Source organism: Bradysia coprophila, unplaced genomic scaffold (genome assembly GCF_014529535.1).
Source record: "Bradysia coprophila strain Holo2 unplaced genomic scaffold, BU_Bcop_v1 contig_70, whole genome shotgun sequence".
Lineage (NCBI taxonomy): Eukaryota > Metazoa > Arthropoda > Insecta > Diptera > Sciaridae > Bradysia > Bradysia coprophila.
The window spans coordinates 1,188,827-1,212,729 of NW_023503941.1; the positions used below are offsets into that span (position 1 = coordinate 1,188,827).

Sequence of the window (23,903 nt, forward strand, 5' to 3'; positions counted from 1 at the left end):
AATGCGCGCTGCCCATTGATGAAGTAAATTTTTTGACCATCAAATTGAATTGAATTAAAATTTGTTGCAAACTGGTTTTTTTTTTGCTAAACAGAAAAAAAAGACTGAAACTGAATCTCACTTCAATTTTTTTTTATTAATGGAAATGGTCGAAGAGAGGTCACATTTAATAGCGATCATCTATCAGTTTTTGCAATTACAACTTAATTATTTTTAGACTCGTACAACGTGTCTGGGCTAGTATAATCCGGCTTAAGTGTGGAACTTAAATGTTGGAGCTGGTGGTTTAGATTTCTTGTCGGAATGTCGGAGTTGGTGTGGGTTAGATTTGTTTTTATTTTGCAATCAGTCAAAAACACTCAAAAGAGTAAAAGTGACGCAAGTCCCTGTGCATACTTCCAAAACAACTGATATCGCTGGAGGTGACGCATTCTGCGCTTGTACGCAAAAACTGTAACAGCAAAAATTTGACCAAAGAAATTCTAGAAACAAAATTTTACCAAAAAAATTTTGCGTCACAAGTGGCAGATGGTTCGGACGTATTAGGACATATTCTTGCCTATTTTAAAAAATTTCTTCAAAGTACTTTCCTCAACATCTGCCACTTGTGACGCAAAATTTTTTTGGTAAAATTTTGTTTCTAGAATTTCTTTGGTCAAATTTTTGCTGTTACAGTTTTTGCGTACAAGCGCAGAATGCGTCACCTCCAGCGATATCAGTTGTTTTGGAAGTATGCACAGGGACTTGCGTCACTTTTACTCTTTTGAGTGTTTTTGACTGATATCAGTTCTTTTGGAAGAATTAATAGATTGAAAAAATTTGAAAAATTTGAAAAATTTGAAAAATTTGAAAAATTTGAAAAAATTTGAAAAATTTTGAAAAATTTTGAAAAATTTAAAAAATTGAAAAATTTAAAAAATTGAAAAATTTAAAAAATTGAAAAATTTAAAAAATTTAAAAAAATTTGGAAAAATTTAAAAAAATTTAAAAATTTAAAAAAAAAATTGAAAAATTTAAAAAATTTAAAAAAATTTTGAAAAGTTTAAAAAATTTAAAAATGTTGAAAAATTTAAGGTCGAAGCATTATAATTTGATCGATTCTATTCATTTTTAAATAATTGTAGTTTTTCAAGAAATCATTTCGAAAACATTACAGTATAAAAGCTTACACATGCGCATTAGAGCTGTTTACTCGCGGTATACCTGCGGGTAATCCGTTCAAATGCACGTGTCTAAGCTTTTATACTGTAATGTTTTCGAAAAGATTTCTCCGAAAACTACAATTATTTAAAAATGAATTAAATGAGTAGAATCGATCAAATTATAATGCTCCAACCTTTTTGAAAAATTTAAAAAATTTAAAAAATTTAAAAAATTTAAAAAATTTAAAAAATTTAAAAAATTTAAAAAATTTAAAAAATTTAAAAAATTTAAAAAATTTAAAAAATTTAAAAAATTTAAAAAATTTAAAAAAATTTGAAAAAATTTGAAAAATTTAAAAAATTTTGAAAAATTTGAAAAATACTAAATTTAGGAAAAAAATTGAGGCGAGCAGAGCTTACCAAATACCAAAAGCGAACAAATTTGTTCTACCATACCCATCCACACACACACACACACACTTAAAGGTGTTCTTATATGGGGCCTATATGGGAACTTCGAGGAGCCCTAGCTCCGAAACGTGGCCGGTTCCCCCCAATTTTTTTTTTCTGGAATGTCTTAGAATGACGACTAAAATCTACTCCCAAAATTTCAACAAAATCTAAAGAAGACTGTAGAAGATAGGAAACACGGACGGACGGACGGACGGACGGACTAACAAAGTAACGTAGGATTTTTTCATTTCGTTTAAAGTACTGAAATTGACCAAAATGTATGGAAATGGGGCTTCTTGGAAGATTTTTTGCGTGGCCAAATTTTAAGCTGCAAGAACGTGTGATAGCTCGTTGAACTCGTACGGACGCCTAGTTTTTTTTAAATTGTAATTTGGAGTCATTTGCCTTTGAATTGTAGAACTTCAATATTTGCTGTACATATGGTTCTGCAGTCTACGACAAAAAATTTTTTTTTTTAAATTTTTTCTAGTAATAGGACTTGCGTCACGGGCGCTATGCCAACGCGCGCCCATGATGAGTTGCACGATAAAAACAAAGTGTGGTAACGTGGGCGCCTCTATTAGTGTTTCAATTTTGTTGCGGAGTCTGCAAAGATCATAAGTGCGGCCTTTTAAACAAGTGCTGATTTAAATTTGGTGGAAGAACCGTCTAATATAACACGATCTTATCAATTTTCATATTTATCGCGATCAGCTCGATGTTGAATGATGAATTATGACGTAAAAAACTCTCGATAAAGTATAGTTTCCACTTAAAAAGAGCACTCCGTTTAGCCTCCGTTTACATGACAGTTGTAAAACAGAACAAAGGAACTGTCACGTAAACGGAGTAAAAAATTGAAATAAATTCAATTTCCAACTATTCAACTATTTTACAACTGTCATGTGGACGGAGGCTAAACGGAGTGCTCTTTTTAAGTGGAAACTATACTTAACTCTCGATAGAGTTTTTCGGAATAGTCATAAAAGTGAGCAATGCAGTGATGAAGTCGTGGATGAATTGAATGAGAACGAAACGAACAATATTTAAATTGTCTATTTTGAACAGTCAATTGCAGAACTTTTGATCAAACCATTAGTCCCCAGTATGTGCATTTTATGCATCGTATGGGTCTAACCTCGCCCTGTAGTCCGATTCGCGTTAATTTTGACGATTAAAGCAATTTTAATGTCTTATGTTTTCCGTTGTATCGTCATTTTAGCTTCTAAAGAATTGAATTTTTAACTTCACTTTTTATGCAAAACCCGGATAGTGACACGGTCGATAAGCCAGGACCTATTTTTGGAAAAATTCCAAAAATTACTTAAAATTATTTAATGTTCCCCAAGGTTTCTGAATTCCGGATCGTGTGTAATCGATTTAGCTTAAAAACATAAAGAAAACGTTTATGGTCGTTTCAACGGAGGCACTTCGATCTATTGTTATTTTAGGGAAAACGTGTCGGAAAAATTGGGGAATTTAATTCCCTTAAAATAGGCCCTGCGATAAGTCGATAGCGTTATTCATTAACTTTTGATCGACGGCAAGAATAGAGCCATAAAATCGCTTAATCGTCATTTGTGTAAATGTACTAGAGTTTGATATACACAAACTCTCACGTCAATCAATGCACTCCAAGACCAGGCAAAAGAGCCTCCAAGACGCAGTAATCCAAAATTCTCATATAAATTCAGTTTTTTATGTTGGTGTAAGCCCCTACGCGTTACAAACTTTTCCATTTAAAATAAGATACAAAATGACTGTCAATAAATTCAGTTCGTTTGCCTGTTCTTGCATTGTGTTGCTTCAAATGTTTCTATTGTACATTGTATAAGAGAACACCAGCAACAGGTCAAGTACTATTGTTGTGTTTACACATTTATAAAAGTCTAAAAACCGATAATCTCAGAGTAAATCAAATCCGATTTCAAAAAAAAAATTTTTCCCTGAAAGATAGTCAAAATAGTGAGGCTAAGTTCGAAGATGGGCATATTCGGGTCGGCCCTTCGTGAGTTAGGGCCACCTAACTGATTTAAGGTCTTTTGGTGATATTTATGGCAAAATAAACGATGGAAATGTAAATGACACGGCAAATGATAGGTATTGTCAATACCAATCCAGGAAAAAAAAGTTTTTTAAAATCGGGTGAGTGGACCGTGAGTTAGGGCCTTAGAAGTGAAAAGCTACTAGGGCCCTATGTGTATTTTACATATAACTCCAGTAAATTTAATCCGTTTTTCGTAATTTTTGTTTCATTTGGAAGGTAATCAAAGGCCGAATAGAATGTTGTTGAAAAAAAATTAAATTTGGGTCCTCGGACTAAGGCCGCTACTAGGGCCCTATGTGTATTTTACATACAACTCGAGTAAATTTCATTCGTTTTTCGTAATTTTTGTGTCATTTGGAAGGTAATCGAACGCCGAATAGAAAGTTGTTGAAAAAAAAATTAAATTTGGGTCCTCGGACTAAGGCCGCTACTAGGGCCCTATGTGTATTTTACATACAACTCGAGTAAATTTCATTCGTTTTTCGTAATTTTTGTGTCATTTGGAAGGTAATCGAACGCCGAATAGAAAGTTGTTGAAAAAAAATTAAAATTGGGTCCTTGGACTAAGGCCACTATTAGGGCCCTATGTGTATTTTACATTGAACTCGAGTAAATTTCATTCGTTTTTCGTAATTTTTGTGTCATTTGGAAGGTAATCAAAGGCCGAATAGAATGTTGTTGAAAAAAAATTAAATTTGGGTCCTCGGACTAAGGCCGCTACTAGGGCCCTATGTGTATTTTACATACAACTCGAGTAAATTTCATCCGTTTTTCGTAATTTTTGTTTCATTTGAAAGATAATCGAACACCGAATAGAATGTTGTTGAAAAAAAAAATTGGGTCCTTGGACTAAGGCCGTTACTAGGGCCCTATGTGTATTTTACATATAACTCGAGCAAATTTCATCCGTTTTTCGTAATTTTTGTTTCATTTGGAAAGTAATCAAAGGCCGAATAGAATGTAGTTGAAAAAAAATTAAATTTGGGTCCTCGGACTAAGGCCGCTACTAGGCCTATGTGTATTTATACTCAATAAATTAAAATTTTAGGGCTATTTGAAAGTTTTGTTTTATTTGAAAGGAACGTCGTACGGGGCTTCGTAATTGCGCTATGCGCAATTTCTAAGATGTACACATTACATAATAATTTTACTTTAACTACTTTAACCGGCGCATAGGCTTACGGTCAAAGTAGGGTGACAGACGCACTAGGGTCACGTACGCAATAGATATACGGGTTTGTACGGGGCTCAGTCGCAGCAAACGCTCCGACTGTTCTGATGGCTCGTTTTAAATTTAGAAGGAAGTAAATAATTTTCTTTATCTTACTAGGAAAGTAATAAGGCCATAACTGCCCTAGGGCAAAGCCTTTACCAACCTCGTAAGGTAAAATAGCATACTATAACTGGGAAGTAACGAGTTATCTCGTATCACGGTGAGTAAAAGTACATCGGGCTGCCGCCCTTGGATACTTTTACTCACCTAAAACTCGTTACTTCCCAGTTATAGTAATCTACTATTACTTTACTAGAAAGGTGGTAATATGGCCATTCCCTTCCTAGTAAAAACCCTTTACATCGCTCGTAATATAAAATTAATTTAATGAATTATTAGCCCAATTCCTGTCAGCGCTCATAAATTGATCAGTCAGTTAAGTTTAAGAGCGGGAACAAGATAACTCGTGTGTCCACTGAATTGTCAATTTTCCAGAGTGAGAGGAATATGCCATTTACTTCATGGTTCTGACTCGACCACACGAAAGTGGTGGAATCAAAATTTCACGCCAACCAGATCTGTGAAAGTCTTTATGACGATTTCATCTTAAAACGGTTATTTGTTTACCAAGGGGAGAAAATGTGAAATTCCAACCAGAGCGCATTCCGCTCGAGGTGCAATATTGTATTTCTTCCCTTGGTAAACACATAATCTTTCATTGCGTGGCGTGATTAATCGTTTTTATACACGAAAAAACACATCAATTTGTTACATCATTTTTCAAAGCAACGCACTTCAAGCATGAGTGGTACTCTAAATAGGTTACTGAAACTGGACAGTGTATCGAACAAATTTTGGCAATGTAAAAAAATCTGTGAACATTTTTCATACAAAGTAGCTGTCACACGAAGCACTTTTGCTTGAAGTGCGTTGTTCAAAATCAAAACAAAGTGACAGTTGCAAAGAGAAACAGTATTATTATTTCACATGACTCCGGATAAGTAGAGTTTTCGTGTGAACTTTGTTGATCCGAAGCGAAGCCGAGGTTAATAAACACATGAAAACGAGACTAGTTTCACTTTTTGATCCTCAGTTATGTAATGGATGTGAAACCTTAACTAATTTTTTGTCATCTGAGAGATCGTCGGCAAAACACCATATTCCCACCGCATTTGAGTGGAGAAAATCAATGAATGTGTAAAGCAGGTATGGTCTATTGTCCGCCCGGAGGACATACAAATTTGATTTTCGTACTTAAACGCACTCATTTTCATATTATTTTGACATAAAATGTGAGTGCGTTTAAGACGAATTCGCCGATCGACCATACCTGTTCTAGACTTTCATTGGAGAAAATAAGGCCATTCACGCCGAACTGAACGCATTTGAGTGAACGAAGTCTTAATGTACCTGGCAGGCATGAGCGCCGACGGAGAAACCTCGGCGGCGGCTAGCCGAAAAAAATTTCTCGGCGGCGGCGAAAAAGCCGGCTCGGCTGGAGGTTCCTTTTAACTTTTTTAGCCCCGTACGAAGTACGAAGGGGATTATAGGATTACGATGCCGTGTGTAATTGATGGAATTCGAAGCAGACGGTAAGGGCAAAGTGTTTGCCTATGTTCATAGATGACGAATCCGCAATAAAAATTTGGGCCGTCTGTCCGTCTGTCTGTCACGTCGATATCTTGAGTAAATCAAATCCGATTTCAAAAAAAGTTCGAAGATGGGCATATTCGGGTCGGCCCTTCGTGAGTTAGGGCCACCTAAGTGATTTAAGGTCTTTTGGTGATATTTATTCTTTAAAATCGGGTGAGTGGACCGTGAGTTAGGGCCTTAGAAGTGAAAAGCTACTAGGGTCCTACGTGTATTTTACATAGAACTCGAGTAAATTTCATCCGTTTTTCGTAATTTTTGTTTCATTTGGAAGGTAATCGAACGCCGAATAGAAAGTTGTTGAAAAAAAATTAAATTTGGGTCCTTGGACTAAGGGCCCTATGTGTATTTTACATTGAACTCGAGTAAATTTCATTCGTTTTTCGTAATTTTTGTGTCATTTGGAAGGTAATCAAAGGCCGAATAGAATGTTGTTGAAAAAAAAATTAAATTTGGGTCCTCGGACTAAGGCCGCTACTAGGGCCCTATGCGTATTTTACATACAACTCGAGTAAATTTCATCCGTTTTTCGTAATTTTTGTGTCATTTGGAAGGTAATCAAAGGCCGAATAGAATGTTGTTGAAAAAAAAAAAAAATTTGGGTCCTTGGACTAAGGCCGTTACTAGGGCCCTATGTGTATTTTACATATAACTCGAGCAAATTTCATCCGTTTTTCGTAATTTTTGTTTCATTTGGAAGGTAATCAAAGGCCGAATAGAATGTAGTTGAAAAAAAAATTAAATTTGGATCCTCGGACTGAGGCCGCTACTAGGGCCCTATGTGTATTTCACATATAACTCGAGTAAATTTCATCCGTTTTTCGTAATTTTTGTTTCATTTGGGAGGTAATCAAAGGCCGAATAGAATGTAGTTGAAAAAAAAATTAAATTTGGGTCCTCGGACTGAGGCCGATACTAGGGCCCTATGTGTATTTTACATATAACTCGAGCAAATTTCATCCGTTTTTCGTAATTTTTGTTTCATTTGGAAGGTAATCAAAGGCCGAATAGAATGTTGTTGAAAAAAAAAATTAAATTTGGGTCCTCGGACTAAGGCCGCTACTAGGGCCCTATGTGTATTTTACATAAAACTCGAGCAAATTTCATCCGTTTTTCGTATTTTTTGTCATTTGGAAGGTAATCAAAGGCCGAATAGAATGTAGTTGAAAAAAAAATTAAATTTGGATCCTCGGACTGAGGCCGATACTAGGCCCTATGTGTATTTATACTCAATAAATTAAAATTTTAGGGCTGTTTGAAATTTTTGTTTTATTTGAAAGGAACGTCGTACGGGGCTTCGTAATTGCGCTATGCGCAATTTCTAAGATGTACACATTACATAATAATTTTACTTTAACTACTTTAACCGGCGCATAGGCTTACGGTCAAAGTAGGGTGACAGACGCACTAGGGTCACGTACGCAATAGATATACGGGTTTGTACGGGGCTCAGTCGCAGCAAACGCTCCGACTGTTCTGATGGCTCGTTTCAAAATAAAAACGTTTCGATAAATTCATGGAAAATGAACTAGTAAGCATGAAAATGAAATTGTACGGAAAGCGAAAATGTAGGTAGATTAGGTTGTTCAAAGTGCAAGTGGAACTGGTCTTGTTACAAGCAAGTCTCTAAGTCTAAGGTTCACTAACGCGTCAAGTTTTATTGCCTCAAAACTTGAACTAAATGGAAAATCATGCTCCGGTACACTCATTTAACTCATTGAGAAAATGGTTTTCGAGAAGAAATCGAAAGCTCACGAAAATCAAGTAAAAATTGAAAAGAAAAAAAAATCGAGAAAATTCGCAAAGATCGATAAAGTTTTCTCAAATTTGTGAATTAACTGATTGTGCGCCTTCGGCTCGTTCCGCAAAGGTCATACTTGCCAAAACAACAAACTTAGAAGCGAGGACGTAATATACCATTCTGGAAAATTCATGAAAATTCAAGAAAATTTTCAAAATTTTCTTAATTTTGAAAAAAAAATTGAAAAAGTACTTGAGCTGCTTAGGATCAACAGGAATCTCGGTTTTGAAAATTATTTCACCCATTCACCTTTCGAAATCTTTATTTCATTTTCCAGCCGTTTCAAGCCGGCTTGAGCCGTGTTTTTGGCACCGGCTCGGCTGCGGCGCGGCTTGCTCAAAAATGGCCGGCGGCGGCTTAATCGGCGGCTTATTTTCGGCGGCGCTCATGCCTGGTACCTGGAACCGTTTCAGATGCAGCAATGAAAAAAGATTCAATTTTTTTTTGTAGAAAATATTTATTTATTTCTTTCTTTATTTATATTTATATACGTGTGTCTGTATGTGTATGTGTGTTGTGTATCTCTTTTCTTCTTTTCTACTATACCTACATAATAATTATATAAATCTTAAATTTTAATATTAATTTTCTTTTAAAAAATATTTATAAATTTTTACAGTTTCGTTATTGTAATTCAACAAAAGAAGAAAAATGTTTTCTTTTCCAATAATAATAAAACCCCCAAAAAAAACGTTATATATACGCACACATCTACGAGGGACCAAAAATTGATATGCATCCGTGTGTCAGTGTGGTAGCGATATTCCGGCAGGAAATGTTCCAAAGGGTATACCCACAAATCAGAGGAGACAAAGTGGTATTCGTTATCCTTAACAACGGAGTCAAGTCAATTTGATCATTCTCTGATGATTAACCTTTCAGAAATTGTAAGCACTAAATCACTAAATCATTGAAATTGCGGCCGCAATAAGCTCAAGTTATCGCTTATTTTTGTCGTCAATATTGATGATTAATCGTTTCTGAAAGGTTATACAGAAGAACGAAGCAACAACTATCATTTAGTTTGATGGGTCAACCAGCTCATATGCAGGTCAGCGTCTTATAAGGCTAAACATACACCAAAATGCCACATTACCTTATACAGCAAAAAAATCTTTTTTCTTAAGTTCCGCTTAGATCGCTTAAAAACAATTTATTTGTGCGACTCCTCCAAGCGCCTTTGAAATGATTTTTTTTTTTGGTTTTTGTCTTAGTGCATGATAATGTTTCAAAGCTTGGCCTTAATGAGGGACTGATGTCGAACTGACATAATGGACATGGGCAATGAATGAAATGTTCACGGAGACAAGATCGTATTCGAACACAGATGTTAGTTTGGTTTGGCTTTAGTGACAACATATAATTTGGGTTAGTATCGCTATCGATATAATTAATTCGATTATGGAAGCGAGTCCATAAATCGTGCTAGAAATTAAATTCAAAATAAAATTTAAAAAATAAAATTAATTCGAAGCGCGTGTTGCTACACGCCGCACAAATTATGATTGAATTTTAATGTAAACTTTTTTTCGAAACAAAAAGAAAATCCAAAGAAAATGTGTGGTAATTCCGGGACAAATTACTCGCGACAGAAAATTAATTTTCTAAACGAACAAAGAAAAAAAAATTATTCTCTTCATCATCATCACAATAGAAGTGAAATTCTATCCTCTCACATAAATATCCGAAAATTCTATTGCTGGCTCAACCAATGGACAATCTAGTTTTTATCGGCATCTCCGTAGAATTTTGGCTGTAAAAGTAAAGGAAAATCGGGCAATTAGTTCAATTGTTTTCGTTGTCATCATTCAAAAAACAACAACACCAAATCGACACACAAAATGTTAGAAAATTTGCGGGTAATGAACACCGAATAGACAGTTTTAACAAATGACGCTATATCACTCCACTGCTAAATGTACATTATGCATATTGGGAGCTGCGGGAATGGGCCATTTTCTGAACGTGGAAGGTATTTTGATTGAACGTGGTGCTTTCATCAAGAAGAGGAGTGTGCAATATTCAAAGACTATTCTTGTACCAGATGTATGTTTGAATGTCTTATGTTAACTTTCACTGACTTAATCAAAACAAGCAAAGCACGTCCCTGTTTGCATTCAAAGCTTCGCTTCGAACTTTAGACACTTTTAGATGAAATTTATGGATATTTTGGATTTGGACCATTTCTCGACCATTTTTAGCTCTTTTTTACGAACATTTTCCTTCACTGATCTCGAATATCCTAAAATTTTATCTTGCTTCCAAGGACTCGTCGAAACCTTTTCACATTTATTGAAATTGGACCACTTTTAGATGAAATTTGAGGAAATTTTCGTTCAAAATTATCATTTTTTGTGGCGATTTATGCCGTGACGCAAGTCCGTTCACACTGAAAAATTTGACAAAAAAAATTCCGTAGGACTGAGGAACATATATACTTTTCCCCCTTTGCTCCTATTTTAAAGTATTTTATTCTGGGCGTCCATACGAGTTCAACGAGCTATGACCTCATAAGGTTAAGATTTGGTCGAGATATTAAATTTCAAAACTTGAAAATTTGTATGAAGAAATGGATTTTCATACATTTTGAAATTAATGAATTTTACCAACCTTTGTCCCTTTGTCACTCTGTTACAACGAAACTTTTGAATGTACCGGTGGATTTGGCTGAAATTTTCGGGGTATGTCAAGGACGTAATTTTAAGAAACTAATTTGAAGGAATTTTCATAAAAGCTTATAATTTCGGAGCTATGAGCGTTTTAAGCTATAGGACCCATAACTCAGAAAATATGGCAGATAGAAAGTTCGTTTAAAAGACAAATTTTTAGAGTTTCACATTCTAGTCGACACGTGTTTTATGGCTTTCTCCAAGAATCGATCATTTGGGAGCTATGAGCGTTTTAAGTGCGAGCTATGTCAGCCATAACTCGGAAAAAATGGCAGATAGAAACCTCGTATAAAAGACAAAGTTATAGTTTTAGATTATAGTCGATACGTGTTTCATGGTTTCCCTAAAAAGTCGCTTATCTTGGAGCTATGAGCGTTTTAGGTGCGTTAAATTTTTGAATTTCGTTAAATTTTCGATTTTCATCAACTTATTGATTTTTGTCAAATTTCCAATTTTCGTTAAATTTTTAAATTTCGTCAAATTTTCAATTTTCGTTAAATTTTTGAATTCCGTCAAATTTTCGAATTTCGTCAAATTTTCAATTTTCGTTAAATTTTTGAATTCCGTCAAATTTTCGAATTTCGTCAAATTTTCGATTTTCGTTAAATTTTTGAATTCCGTCAAATTTCCAATTTTCGTTAAATTTTTAAATTTCGTCAAATTTTCGATTTTCGTTAAATTTTTGAATTCCGTCAAATTTTCGAATTCCGTCAAATTTTCGAATTTCGTCAAATTTTCAATTTTCGTTAAATTTTTGAATTCCGTCAAATTTTCGAATTTCGTCAAATTTTCAATTTTCGTTAAATTTTCGATTTTCATCAACTTATTGATTTTCGTCAAATTTCCAATTTTCGTTAAATTTTTAAATTTCGTCAAATTTTCGATTTTCGTTAAATTTTCGAATTCCGTCAAATTTTCGAATTTCGTCAAATTTTCAATTTTCGTTAAATTTTTGAATTCCGTCAAATTTTCGAATTTCGTCAAATTTTCGATTTTCGTTAAATTTTTGAATTCCGTCAAATTTCCAATTTTCGTTAAATTTTTAAATTTCGTCAAATTTTCGATTTTCGTTAAATTTTTGAATTCCGTCAAATTTTCGAATTCCGTCAAATTTTCGAATTTCGTCAAATTTTCAATTTTCGTTAAATTTTTGAATTCCGTCAAATTTTCGAATTTCGTCAAATTTTCAATTTTCGTTAAATTTTCGATTTTCATCAACTTATTGATTTTCGTCAAATTTCCAATTTTCGTTAAATTTTTAAATTTCGTCAAATTTTCGATTTTCGTTAAATTTTCGAATTCCGTCAAATTTTCAATTTTCGTTAAATTTTTGAATTCCGTCAAATTTTCGATTTTCATCAACTTATTGATTTTCGTCAAATTTCCAATTTTCGTTAAATTTTTAAATTTCGTCAAATTTTCGATTTTCGTTAAATTTTTGAATTCCGTCAAATTTTCGAATTTCGTCAAATTTTCGAATTTCGTCAAATTTTCGATTTTCGTCAAATTTTCGATTTTCGTTAAATTTTTGAATTCCGTCAAATTTTCGAATTCCGTCAAATTTTCGAATTTAGTCAAATTTTCAATTTTCGTTAAATTTTTGAATTCCGTCAAATTTTCGAATTTCGTCAAATTTTCAATTTTCGTCAAATTTTTGAATTTCGTAAAATTTTCGATTTTTGTCAAATGAAAGCTGGAAGGTTGAGATGAAAGAGAAAGTTATACATTTTTGTAAGAAGAATATTTTCGTTCAAACTGCACAATATGATTGTCTATTATCTGCGACCAAATTCTAAAAAATCAAAACTCACAAAAGAGCTGATATCGCCCAAAACCACTTACAGTGGAGGTGTGACGCAAGCATCCACTTACAAAAGAACTGATATCGGTGTAGGTGACGCTCACAGAGTCGACACGCAAAATGATATGCGTCACAAATGGCAGCTGATGAGGAAAACACGCGAAAGTTTGATCAACAAAAAATCTTACCCGAAAAATTTTAGAAACAAATTTATAACAAAAAAAATGTTTGCGTCACAAGTGGCAGATGTTGAGGAAGGAAATTTTTTAAAGTTGTGAAATATATTGCTTTAAAGATTGGAATTCAAACGGAAGAAAGCCGAATCATCTGCCACTTGTTGACGCAAAATTTTTTTGTTATAATTTTCTTTCTAAAATTTTTCGGGTTAGATTTTTGTTGATCAAACTTTCGCGTACTTTCCTCATCGCCATTTGTGACGCATACCTTTTTGCGTGTCGAATCTGTAAGCGTCACCTACACAGATATATCAGTTCTTTTGTAAGTGGATAACAGGACTTGCGTCACAACTCCCCTGTAAGTGGTTTTGGACGATACTATTTCCTGGAATTCCAATGATTTATCGCATGTTAAAGGCGGTAAAAACTTAGATATGCCTTGAAAGATTTTAGGAAATATCATGGCAAAAGGAAAGTTTCCATGTTTTCCTTCCTAACTTCATTCATCTAACTTTATTTATCAGGAACGAGTGGTCCAAATGGCTCAACATTTCATCTTGTTTGCAAGTACTCGATTAAATCTAGTAAATAGGAAGAAATTTGGGGCCATTTGGGTCATTTGTTCCATAGAAATGGTGAAATGAAGTTACGGTAAGTTGAGGCAGGAAGTTGAGAAGGAAGATTTCAAAACATGTCGGTGTTCATAATGCCGTGCTTATAAATCGGAAATATGATTTAAAATCTTTATTATTTTACAAAATTACAGCGTCAAGGGAAGCGTTACGAAAATATAGCGAAATTCATTTCAACGTTTAGTGCAAACAGGGATGTGCTAAACTTGTTTTAATTGAGTCAGTGAAAGTCTATAATAAGACATCATAGCTCTGGTATGCACAAGTATAGTCTTTGCATACTGCACACTCTTCTTGATAACAGAGGAGCACCACATTGAAATAAAATACATTTCACGGTCGGGTCAACTCCACTAGCCTCCAGTACACTTCAAGTTGGCAGAATTATAATAAATTACGAAAATATTGGACGAAAAAATAGTTTTGTTAGCCCATTCCCGCAGCTCCCACTGAGGTCTTTGGATCCAATGGCTTTTGATTTTGCATCTACTCTCCTAATAACAATCTTCCATGAATAGGGTAATGTTGGAGCGCTCTTAAAATTCTGTCACGTCGCTGGTAACGGGCATATCGCTTAAGCAATGTCAAATTTGACGAAAGGATGTTTTTTCATTTACACTTTTACCTTCAGCGACGGAACCAGTTTTCTATATTTTTCGTGATACCGCTGTTTGTGTCTTGTGTGCTGTAACCAGCCACGTACTGACACATACATCTGGATAATTTTCAAACTCATCCTCGAACGTCAGAATGCGGATTTAGAAATTCTGCTAATGTTAGCAGCAGATTTTGCTCAGAGACATCGGTCTTGCGTATAATTGGAGGGCTGCCTCACTCATAGCAGCTCCCCACCATTTGGATATTTTAATTTTGGTTCGGAATGAGAGAGGAAATGAGGCATAACAAACATGTGTGAGTTGACAGTCTATTCGGCCGACATTGCTTTGAAATGTTCGCATCTTTAAGAGTGATATCGCCAAAACTTCAGGTGATTTTTTTAACTTTGGAAACAAGCGGTCTCCGATTTTAATGAGTGATAGCTCGTTGGATTCGTCTTTCAATTCTAGGAAACACGTGTCTTTCACTTTTTCTTAAAAAAAATAGTTTTCTTTGAAAAGCGCTCAAAAGTAAAGACATGTCAGAGGGTACCGAAAACCGTTTTTCGGCAATAACTCAAGAAAAAATGATTTTAAATTGTTGTAATGTTGTTCATCTGTCGGCCCTGGAAAGACCTACAGGTGGAGTATACGCACCGCTTGGTGCTAGTTGATCCACTAGAGTTATGACTAGAAATATAGTGAATGTTCGGAGAGTCCGCCTTTTCTGCAGCTTGATGATGCTCTTCTGGCAGTTGGGCCCTCAGAAAGAAGGAAAAAATCTGCATTTTGGCACCAACTTTTTTTTTCAAGACTTCTGTAGGCTTGCAACCCAAAAGTACTGGGTTCATTTATATGTGCAACGATAGTAGGTGAGGCCAGCTACAATACCCCATACTCAGTTCCGTGGTACATCGAAGCTGCAGAGAAGGCGGACTCTCCGAACTTTCACTATATTTCTAGTCATAACTCTAGTGGATCAACTAGCACCAAGCGGTGCGTATACTCTACCTGTAGGTCTTTTCAAGGACGACAATTGTACAACATTACAACCATTTAAAATAATTTTTTCTTGAGTTATTGCCGAAAAACTGTTTTCGGTACCCTCTGGCATGTCTTCACTTTTGAGCGCTTTTCAAAGAAAACAATTTTTTTTAAGAAAAAGTGAAAGACACGTGTTTCCTAGAATTGAAAGACGAATCCAACGAGCTATCACTCATTAAAATCGGAGACCGATTGTTTCCCAATCACCTGAAGATTTGGCGATATCACTCTTAAGGGAATAAACTCCAACTTTACGCAGATCTAAAATACGTTTTTTCATGGACCATGGGTGTTGTGTTAATGCAACAAAAATCGATTAGAAATGTTCGATGAAGCAAATCCGGCGATTATCTAGTGGCCACACAAACTTACTGGATAAACGTGCGCTAAATGGTCGTCGAAATCGACCTGAAGTGACTCTTAAAACTCTACAACATCAAAATAGATGCATTCAATGTAAACGGAATGCGATAATCGAAACGATAAGAAAAACAATTTCAAAAACTTACTTCGTCATGAGTTTCCTTCGCCTCATCGTTAGCATCTTCATCGTCCGAATCCTCGGCAGAACTATCCATTGTTGATGTGTTGTTATTCGATTTAGCGTTGCCGACATTCGATTTAGTCTAAATTGGAAATGATTTGAGGTGAAAATGCGAACTCTGTTCGGCCGGTTTGGCATTAAGATGGTCGCACTTACCTGTTCCGTTTTGGTTTGACTCAACGAATCGTAACAATCTAAACAAACGCGAACTGGTTTCGAACTCTGTTGAGGCAGCAAATATTTCTTTGATGAACACGGACCGCAAACAACCGCACCACAATTCCGACAATGATGCTGAAACGATATCAAGGATTAGATTCGGTTTATTGAACTGAATTGGACCACGGAACGTGTGGCCATGCAGGGATTTCGAACCGATTACGGCTGAAATAGCTAAACGACTAATCTACTTAGAGACTGAATCGTTAGCCAAACTAGCGCATGGAAAAACCATGGAAAGATCAGAGTCTGAAGTAAGTGCTCCAGAAGCAGTGGAAGGAGAATCAGTCCACTAAAAAAGACCTTCTCTTAAGGTGATGCGTTCGCGGTAACGGTAAGTAATTAGCGATAAGTGCACACAAAGCTGAGCTGGGCGTAGAAACAAGAAATCGGTGTTCCAAGATCCAGCAACAGACGATGCCAGTCTGACGCATTATGATAGACAAAATGACTTACTCTTCTCACGATCATCGTAAATTGTGTCTTCTTGCAATGCATACAAACGTTAGCCTCATTGTCCGGTACCCAAACGGCTGCATGTTTTTCAACTGGTTTCTTCCCGCCTGTACGGAAAACACATTTCAATTACAAATGCCACATAACATCAACACACAACGGATCACCCACTTTTTCGCAGTAAATCCTCTATGCACTTGTTTATGTGTGCCATCCATTCCTGCTTCTCTGTACTTGTCGCAGCGTAAACCGCAAATGATTTCGTTGTTGTTCGTATGAGCCATCCGTTTCGGTATTCTGATGGAAAATGGGAAATAAATTGCAAAAACTTGAACGGACGACACGTTCTCATCGGATTGGTAGCACTTACGTCCATTATCTTCAAGACCTTGTAATTGGACCTCTTCGAGTGGTATCAGATGCTGTTTGTTGTACTTCTTCTTACTGATAACTATATTCCCGTACACTAAGATATCATTGAACAAGAAAAATTGCCGGGGTTTCGATCGCTTGCGGCACATTTTTGTTAGCACACCTTCGCCGACTAATACACGACCGGGAATTCCTAATGGCTGGATGCGGGGAAATGGAAAAGAAAAACAAAATTGGTGAACGTCCATTTAAACGAATCGATTTCTCGTGAGCCTCACCTGTCCTGAACTGCCGAAGCAGTTTTCAACCATTGTTATACGACGGGCATTTGCTTCACTGTTCACTGAAATGATAAAGAAAGAGAAAATCGGTTAGGAGATCGGTTAAGCAAAGAGTCAGTCAATTGGTTTTCGAGTGACTGAACTGTTTGCAATTTTTTTTTTTGAAATTGTTCGATGATTACAACAAAGGTGTGTCTTCAATTTTGGAGCGGATGTGGAAGACTGTGGAATAGTGGAGAAAAGAAAGCGATCGTATTTGATATGGAGCACCTTATAGTATTCCAAGGTTGCTAAACACTGCAGAGTAAAATCGCTTATGAAGTGTTGCTAAGTAATCAATTTTAGTTCAAAGTGACTCACAGGAAAACTCAAAGAAAAAACCAATCGTTTTCGATGTGAAGTAATGAATCAGAACTGTCGTCTATTACAGTAAAATTGCGCGGACTTAAGTACACACATCTGCCTGTATTGTTATTGGGCTACGCTGAAATCTACTACTTCATACCCACTAAAACGAAACAGATAAAAACTGATTGACTACTGCAAAGACCGTAATAAATCTAGCGATGGGGCCAGAGCCTAATATTTGGGAATTAATTCTCTAAATTCCCAAAATTCCCAAAAATTCTCAAAAATTCCCAAAAATTCCCTAAATTCCCAAAAATTCTCAAAAATTCCCTAAATTCCAAAAAATTCCCTAAATTCCCAAAAATTCCCTAAATTCCAAAAAGTTCCCTAAATTCCCAAAAAGTTCCCTCAATTCCCAAAAATTTCCTAAATTCCAAAAAATTTCCAAAAATTCCCAAAAATTCCTTAAATTCCAAAAAATTCTCAAAAATTCCCTAAATTTCCGAAAATTCCCTAAATTCCCTAAAATTCTCAAAAATTCCCTAAATTCCAAAAAATTCCCTAAATTCCCAAAAATTCTGAAAAATTCCCAAAAATTCCTAGAAAAATTCCCTAAATTCCAAAAAATTCCCAAAAATTCCAAAAAATTCCCAAAAATCCCTAAATTCCCAAAAATTCTCAAAAACGATTCCCAAATATTAGGCTCTGGATGGGGCATAGCACTGATTCAATTGCAGTTCTTTTTACCTAATATCTCGATTGGATTCCAGGCGATGATGATAAAGAGCTTTACACTTCTACGTGAGCCCAACATCAAATTTGGCCAGAAACTGCAGACAAGCCTAGGCTGCACGGATTATCGTGGTGTGAAAGCCTTTTCGTCATCTGAATGCTAAATGATTCTCACACATTTTTTAATGTTTTATTTCAAATTGCATGCCTTTAAAGTTCACGAATAAGAACGAAACGTTCAACATTCTGATGGAAACATACATCCGAACGACATTCCTTCCTGAATGATATGCATTAGGGTGGTCCAAATTTCGATGCAAATATTTTTTGTCAATGACTGGTGCGGGTCACCCTAACAGTCATGGCGAGAAGCTAAGGGCGGCATCAGAAAAATCGGGGATAACCCGCTTGTTGAGCTAGCACAAAATCAATGAACAAAAATGTTTCCAAACGCAGTCCTTTCAAAATCGGCTACAAAATAGAACTTAGTTGTTTGGTGTCAAATGATACACACCGACGAATGGAATAAGTACCATGAAACACCCTTGCTACGACACCCTAAAGTCTACAATGTTTTTCAGATGAAAACTGCTTGGCCGGAAAATTGGAAAGCGATGCGGCTGTGGCTATTATCGGAAATAATAGATGTTGTCCAGAGCTACAAATTGGGAAGAGGTCCAATTTTTTCCGATAATAACTTTGTATGAAAAAGAGAAATTTCAGTGTCGTACCCATATTCGGAAACTTTGACCTAGTCGTGAGAGTCCCTTTTGCGTGGAATAGGTCTTAAGCGATTTTTATCGTGTTCTGCATGCCAATGGCTATACTAGATAGCCTTTCATTGTCTCTAGGGAGACGCAGACGAGCCACACAAATATGTTTTTGGACCACCCTAATATGCATGGCATAAATTTGTGATATCATAAGCTGAACTTACTCAGCCATTCATAACGTCTCTCACTAGACAAGCATTTTTATCAAGAATAATATGACGTGTATGTTATGCATGCAAAAGATTACGAAAAGACTTTGACCTTTGCTTGTTTGCTTGCATTTTATGGTTCAGAACAAGAAAATGTACAAAAATAGTGCCGCGTACCAAAAGACTGCTATTGAAACTGATAATAATGTGGAAACAAATTGTGTTCGGTGGTGACGCTCTCAGTCGCTGATTGCATTAAAATATTTACGGCGATTGAATCGACGAATACAACACATTTGCATCAATAACGTAAACATTTGTGCATTTACCATACTATATGCACAACGGTCGTAAATACACACATTTACGCTCTGAACATATATAGTCACTGGCGATACCTGTTCAAATCGTAGCGTAGAATTGTTTATTAGTCACAAATTTTGTGGAGCGTGACGGTTTCTCACATCGCGTTATTGTTCTCCCATACAACAAGTTTGTTTTGGAGTACAAGCACAGCAATTTAGTTGGTTTGGGAAAACAATAAGTTTCAAAAAAAAAAGTTTTTTTTGATATTTGGAACAAAAATTCGTGGTTTTTAAATCGCTCGAAGACGTGCTTTGATCAGGTCTCACTACTCCTAGTTCTTCCGGTATTCTTTAACATTCCACATTCTCATACAAAGATGTTACATTTTGAGAGATTCGGATTGGTTGACATTTGTCACGTGATAGTTTTAACCAATAGGAATACTCCCCGGCCTAGGTGGCACGTGAGCATTCGGTCTAGAATTAAGAGTGTGATATCGCCAAATCTTCAGGTGATTTTTTGAACTTTGGGAACAAACGGTCTCCGATTTTAATGAGTGATAGCTCGTTGGATTCGTCTTTCACTTCTAGGAAACACGTATCTTTCACTTTTTCATTAAAAAATTTGTTTTCTGTGAAAAGCGCTCAAAAGTGAAGACATGTCAGAGGGTACCGAAAACCGTTTTTCGGCAATAACTCAAGAAAAAATGATTTTAAATTGTTGTAATGTTGTACGAATGTCGGCCTTGGAAAGACCTACAGGTAGAGTATACGCACCGCTTGGTGCTAGTTGATCCACGAGAGTTATGACTAGAAATATAGTGAATGTTCGGAGAGTCCGGCTTCTCTGCAGCTTCGATGTTCGGCAGAACTGAGTATGGGGTGTTGTAGCTGGCCTCACCTGCTATCGTTGCACATATAACAACACCCCATACTCAGTTCCGCGGAACATCGAAGCTGCAGAGAAGGCGGACCTCTCCGAACATTCACTATATTTCTAGTCATAACTCTCGTGGATCTAGTCGCACCAAGCAGTGCGTATACTCTACCTGTAGATCTTTCCAAGGCCGACATTCGTACAACATTACAACAATTTAAAATCATTTTTTCTTGAGTTATTGCCGAAAAACGGTTTTCGGTACCCTCTGACATGTCTTCACTTTTGAACGCTTTTCACAGACACCCAATTTTTTAAAGAAAAAGTGAAAGATACCTCTTTCCTAGAAATTAAAGACGAATCCAACGAGCTATCACTCATTAAAATCTGAGACCTCTTGTTCCCCAATCGCCTGGAATCTTGGCGATATGACTCTTAAGACTTCTTTCCGTTCCCATGCTGATAATTTTTTTTTGTGCTAATGACTTAGATATACAATTATTCGAATTCGACTGCATTTTATCGGACTTTCAGCTTGTTATGGACCTGTTACATTGGTCGAACTTCCGAAATACCGCAGTTGAATTGAACAAATTGAAGGTTAAAATGACTGTCTAAGTCAACTTCCGATCTTATAAACGTATGACAAAGTGTGTAGCTATCCAATTCATGCAAAAAGTATTTTCCCATTCACCCCGCATTCGTGACAAATCATTTCTTCATTCACATTCGATAAATTCCCACTAAATTATTGATAGAGAGACCAATATAATCGCGTGCATTAGGAAAAACGCTAATGCAATTTGAATATTACAATTCCACTTGAATGAATGGGATCGGATAGCAATTCTGTCGAATATCGGTTTTTCACAATTCCATTGAAACAATAACGAACGAAAAACGGTGAATCATTGCGACGCACACTCGTTTAGCTGTTTTGATTAGACTTAATTCATTTTATCATCACCGCGCCACACAAAAACAACAGAGGAACACAGTCATGCTGAGAGCTGTTCGAAGAGCGAACTTTTAAGAGATCAGAAGCGTTTTGTCTGGGGAAATCCACCAAGTGGACAATTACGTAAATGCCACAAATTGAGGCGCCTAAAAATGAAATGAGAAACTAGCCATCACGGCATAGTAATACAATTTCTATGTCTTCGAGCCACACAACCACCGTGTGTCGTCGATTTTAGGTGGACAACCTCTAAACAATTTTCTTTTTATTTAAAATAATTTAAAGTCCATATGACCAATTTGTGTTATTATTTGTGATTTGTGAGTGGTGGAATGTTGAATCGTTGAATGTATACATTACACATATCTCACATTCAACACACAACGTACGTACATGGATCATCTTTTCATTGTGCAGCAGATAACAAGTAAAATACTTTTTAGCAGAGATAACATCTTTATATAGTTCATGACTGGAGGAGTTACACACTTGCGACATTTGAATGTAAAAGAACCAAAAACGAATTCTCGGTCAATTAATGCTGTTACAATTTATCACGAAAATTTGCGCAACCACTGCATCAAATCCAACCTAAATATACCAATAAAGAAACTAACGAATTGGAAGAAGAAATTAGGTTCTACTCTCGCATACTTTCACTTCAAATGGAAACAATCAGACGTCTTTTCCGTTCTCGTGATATTGTTCCGAAAATCTATCGCACCCAAATTACCCCAAATCACTTTATACTTAAACAGACACCAGCTCATATTTGTACTTCAAAGTTCACAAAAAAGTAAAATATTGTCAAACTTCACGAACAATTCATTCTTTTGAATCATTTTTTTTTTTTGCTTGTTCTCCATAAATCCATCAACTGGTTGCGATATTAATTTTACGATTTGGAATTACACAGTGAATTTAGACACGACCGTCATTATTCTGCGATAGTTTCCGGACGATTTTGTAAATATTTAGATTGATTACTCACCAAGTCGATCTACCATTTTTCACGAAATAAAAGAAAAATCATAAACTTAAATTATTATTTTGTAAATTTCACTGTCGATGCCATATACAACACTAAAAAAAAACTAAAATATGCTCTCTCTCTGTGTATGCGAACCAGAGTGAAGTTCGTCACCATTCGAAATGTCAATGCGTTTTTTAAACATTCCATACATTTAATCCCAGCAGAAATATTTCGGTAAATTTTTGAAAATTATTTACATTACTTGAAACCATAGAAATGATAGAGGACTCTTTACTAGTCTGGTCTCAGTCGCTTTTTGCGATCGGGCTGATAAAAGCAATTTGTTAATGTTGTAGTTACGGACTAAGACAAATATATTGGACTATGGTTTCAGGTTTTATAGGTTTTATAGTGACAGATGGCTTGGTAAAATCCAAGATGGCGTCGAAAACTAAAAAGTCCATTTTTGAAACGATTTAATCAAACAAAATTTCTAAATTTTCTTTAAACTATGCATGATCTGCAAAACCTGTCCTAACTACATATCAATAAGATGGTGTCGTGATTGGCCGTCTTAAAAACATTTACGATTTTGGATGTAACTTCTGTAATTTTGGAGGTATATACCTGAATAACAGCGCGCTAAACTACTAAACTAAAAACAACGTTTGACAACACTGAAAAGATAACAGTGGCTACCTAGGTGGACTCGACCCACTTTTTCTATGCATGTATCCATTTAAATCGCTCTGATAGTTTTTCGGTATTAATTTCACTACAGTCGTAGGCAACGAAATTTCAGCATGAATTTGCTTCAGCTGTTTTTCAGCTGATCCACACATACAATCAAAACTGTTTATACGACAGAACGAACCGAATTGGCTGTCTTACAGAGGGATTTTTAGAAAGTGGACCAGGCTAAAAAAATGACAGCGGTTGTGGACTATTCATTCAGGCCAAGGGATGTTCGGGCATATAACCAGCAGGGATCTAAAAAATAGTTCCGACGGAGCTTGATCCACTTTCAAGAAAATCCCTCACAAACTTTTAAACTTTCTTGACAAAATACTCGCAGAAATAATAGATTCAATAACGTAAGCAAAAATAAATAGAGCGACAGAACAGAAGGTTTTTTCTTCTTAAAATTGCACCTAAATAAATACCACGAAAATGTTTACCACTATTTTAATGAAATCAAAGTTCACAAGTAACTCTACAGCCTAGGGGACCCAGTGACTATTTTTGTGCTACTAGCATGAATATGTCCTTAGTGTTTAATGTTTGGCGAATCGCCAATGGCGATGTTAACAATTCAACTGTCATTACTTGGCATTCGAACTGGAAAATTGTGGAAATCATCACCGCAACTATTATTTTCTCCTCCTTCCACCCAACTTATATATTTGATCAATGTTAAAATGTGGACCCTTTTCCCAAATCAATATAGACTGTTATGATCAGAGCGAGAAAACCGAAGACTACTTATTATAACTTGCCTTGGGGTACTTGTCAAAGTAATTGCTTTTCTTTCAACGTGGTACGTTGAGAGCGAGAGGACAGAAGACCAGTTTATTTTAACTTACCTTGGGGTACTTGTCAAAATATCTTCTTCTCTTTCATCATAACACTCTATATTCAAGAATGCGGGGAACAACCGAAATAGCAATATCAGTCTTGTTAACCTTCCGTAAA

At 35.8% G+C, this 23,903-nt stretch overlaps 1 protein-coding gene across 3 annotated transcripts; it reads right to left on the bottom strand.

The window, feature by feature from the left end:
* Window positions 1-8,760: 8,760 nt before the first annotated feature.
* On the bottom strand, window positions 8,761-22,374 carry LOC119083607 (pleckstrin homology domain-containing family F member 1 homolog). Of its 3 annotated transcripts, none has more exons than XM_037193344.1 (9): window positions 22,230-22,374; window positions 17,094-17,158; window positions 16,814-17,015; window positions 16,615-16,740; window positions 16,444-16,550; window positions 15,925-16,062; window positions 15,734-15,850; window positions 15,597-15,652; window positions 8,761-10,059 (listed from the first exon to the last, which is right to left on the bottom strand). In XM_037193344.1, exons 1-8 carry the CDS (start codon window positions 22,243-22,245, stop codon window positions 15,611-15,613), a joined length of 813 nt encoding a protein of 270 aa, XP_037049239.1. In that variant the 5' UTR covers window positions 22,246-22,374; the 3' UTR covers window positions 8,761-10,059; window positions 15,597-15,610. The 3 variants fall into 3 exon arrangements, with proteins under 3 accessions (XP_037049239.1, XP_037049241.1, XP_037049240.1); XM_037193346.1 differs by lacking the exon at window positions 22,230-22,374 and adding an exon at window positions 21,893-21,915; XM_037193345.1 differs by lacking the exon at window positions 15,597-15,652.
* Between the last annotated feature and the right edge of the window lie 1,529 nt (window positions 22,375-23,903).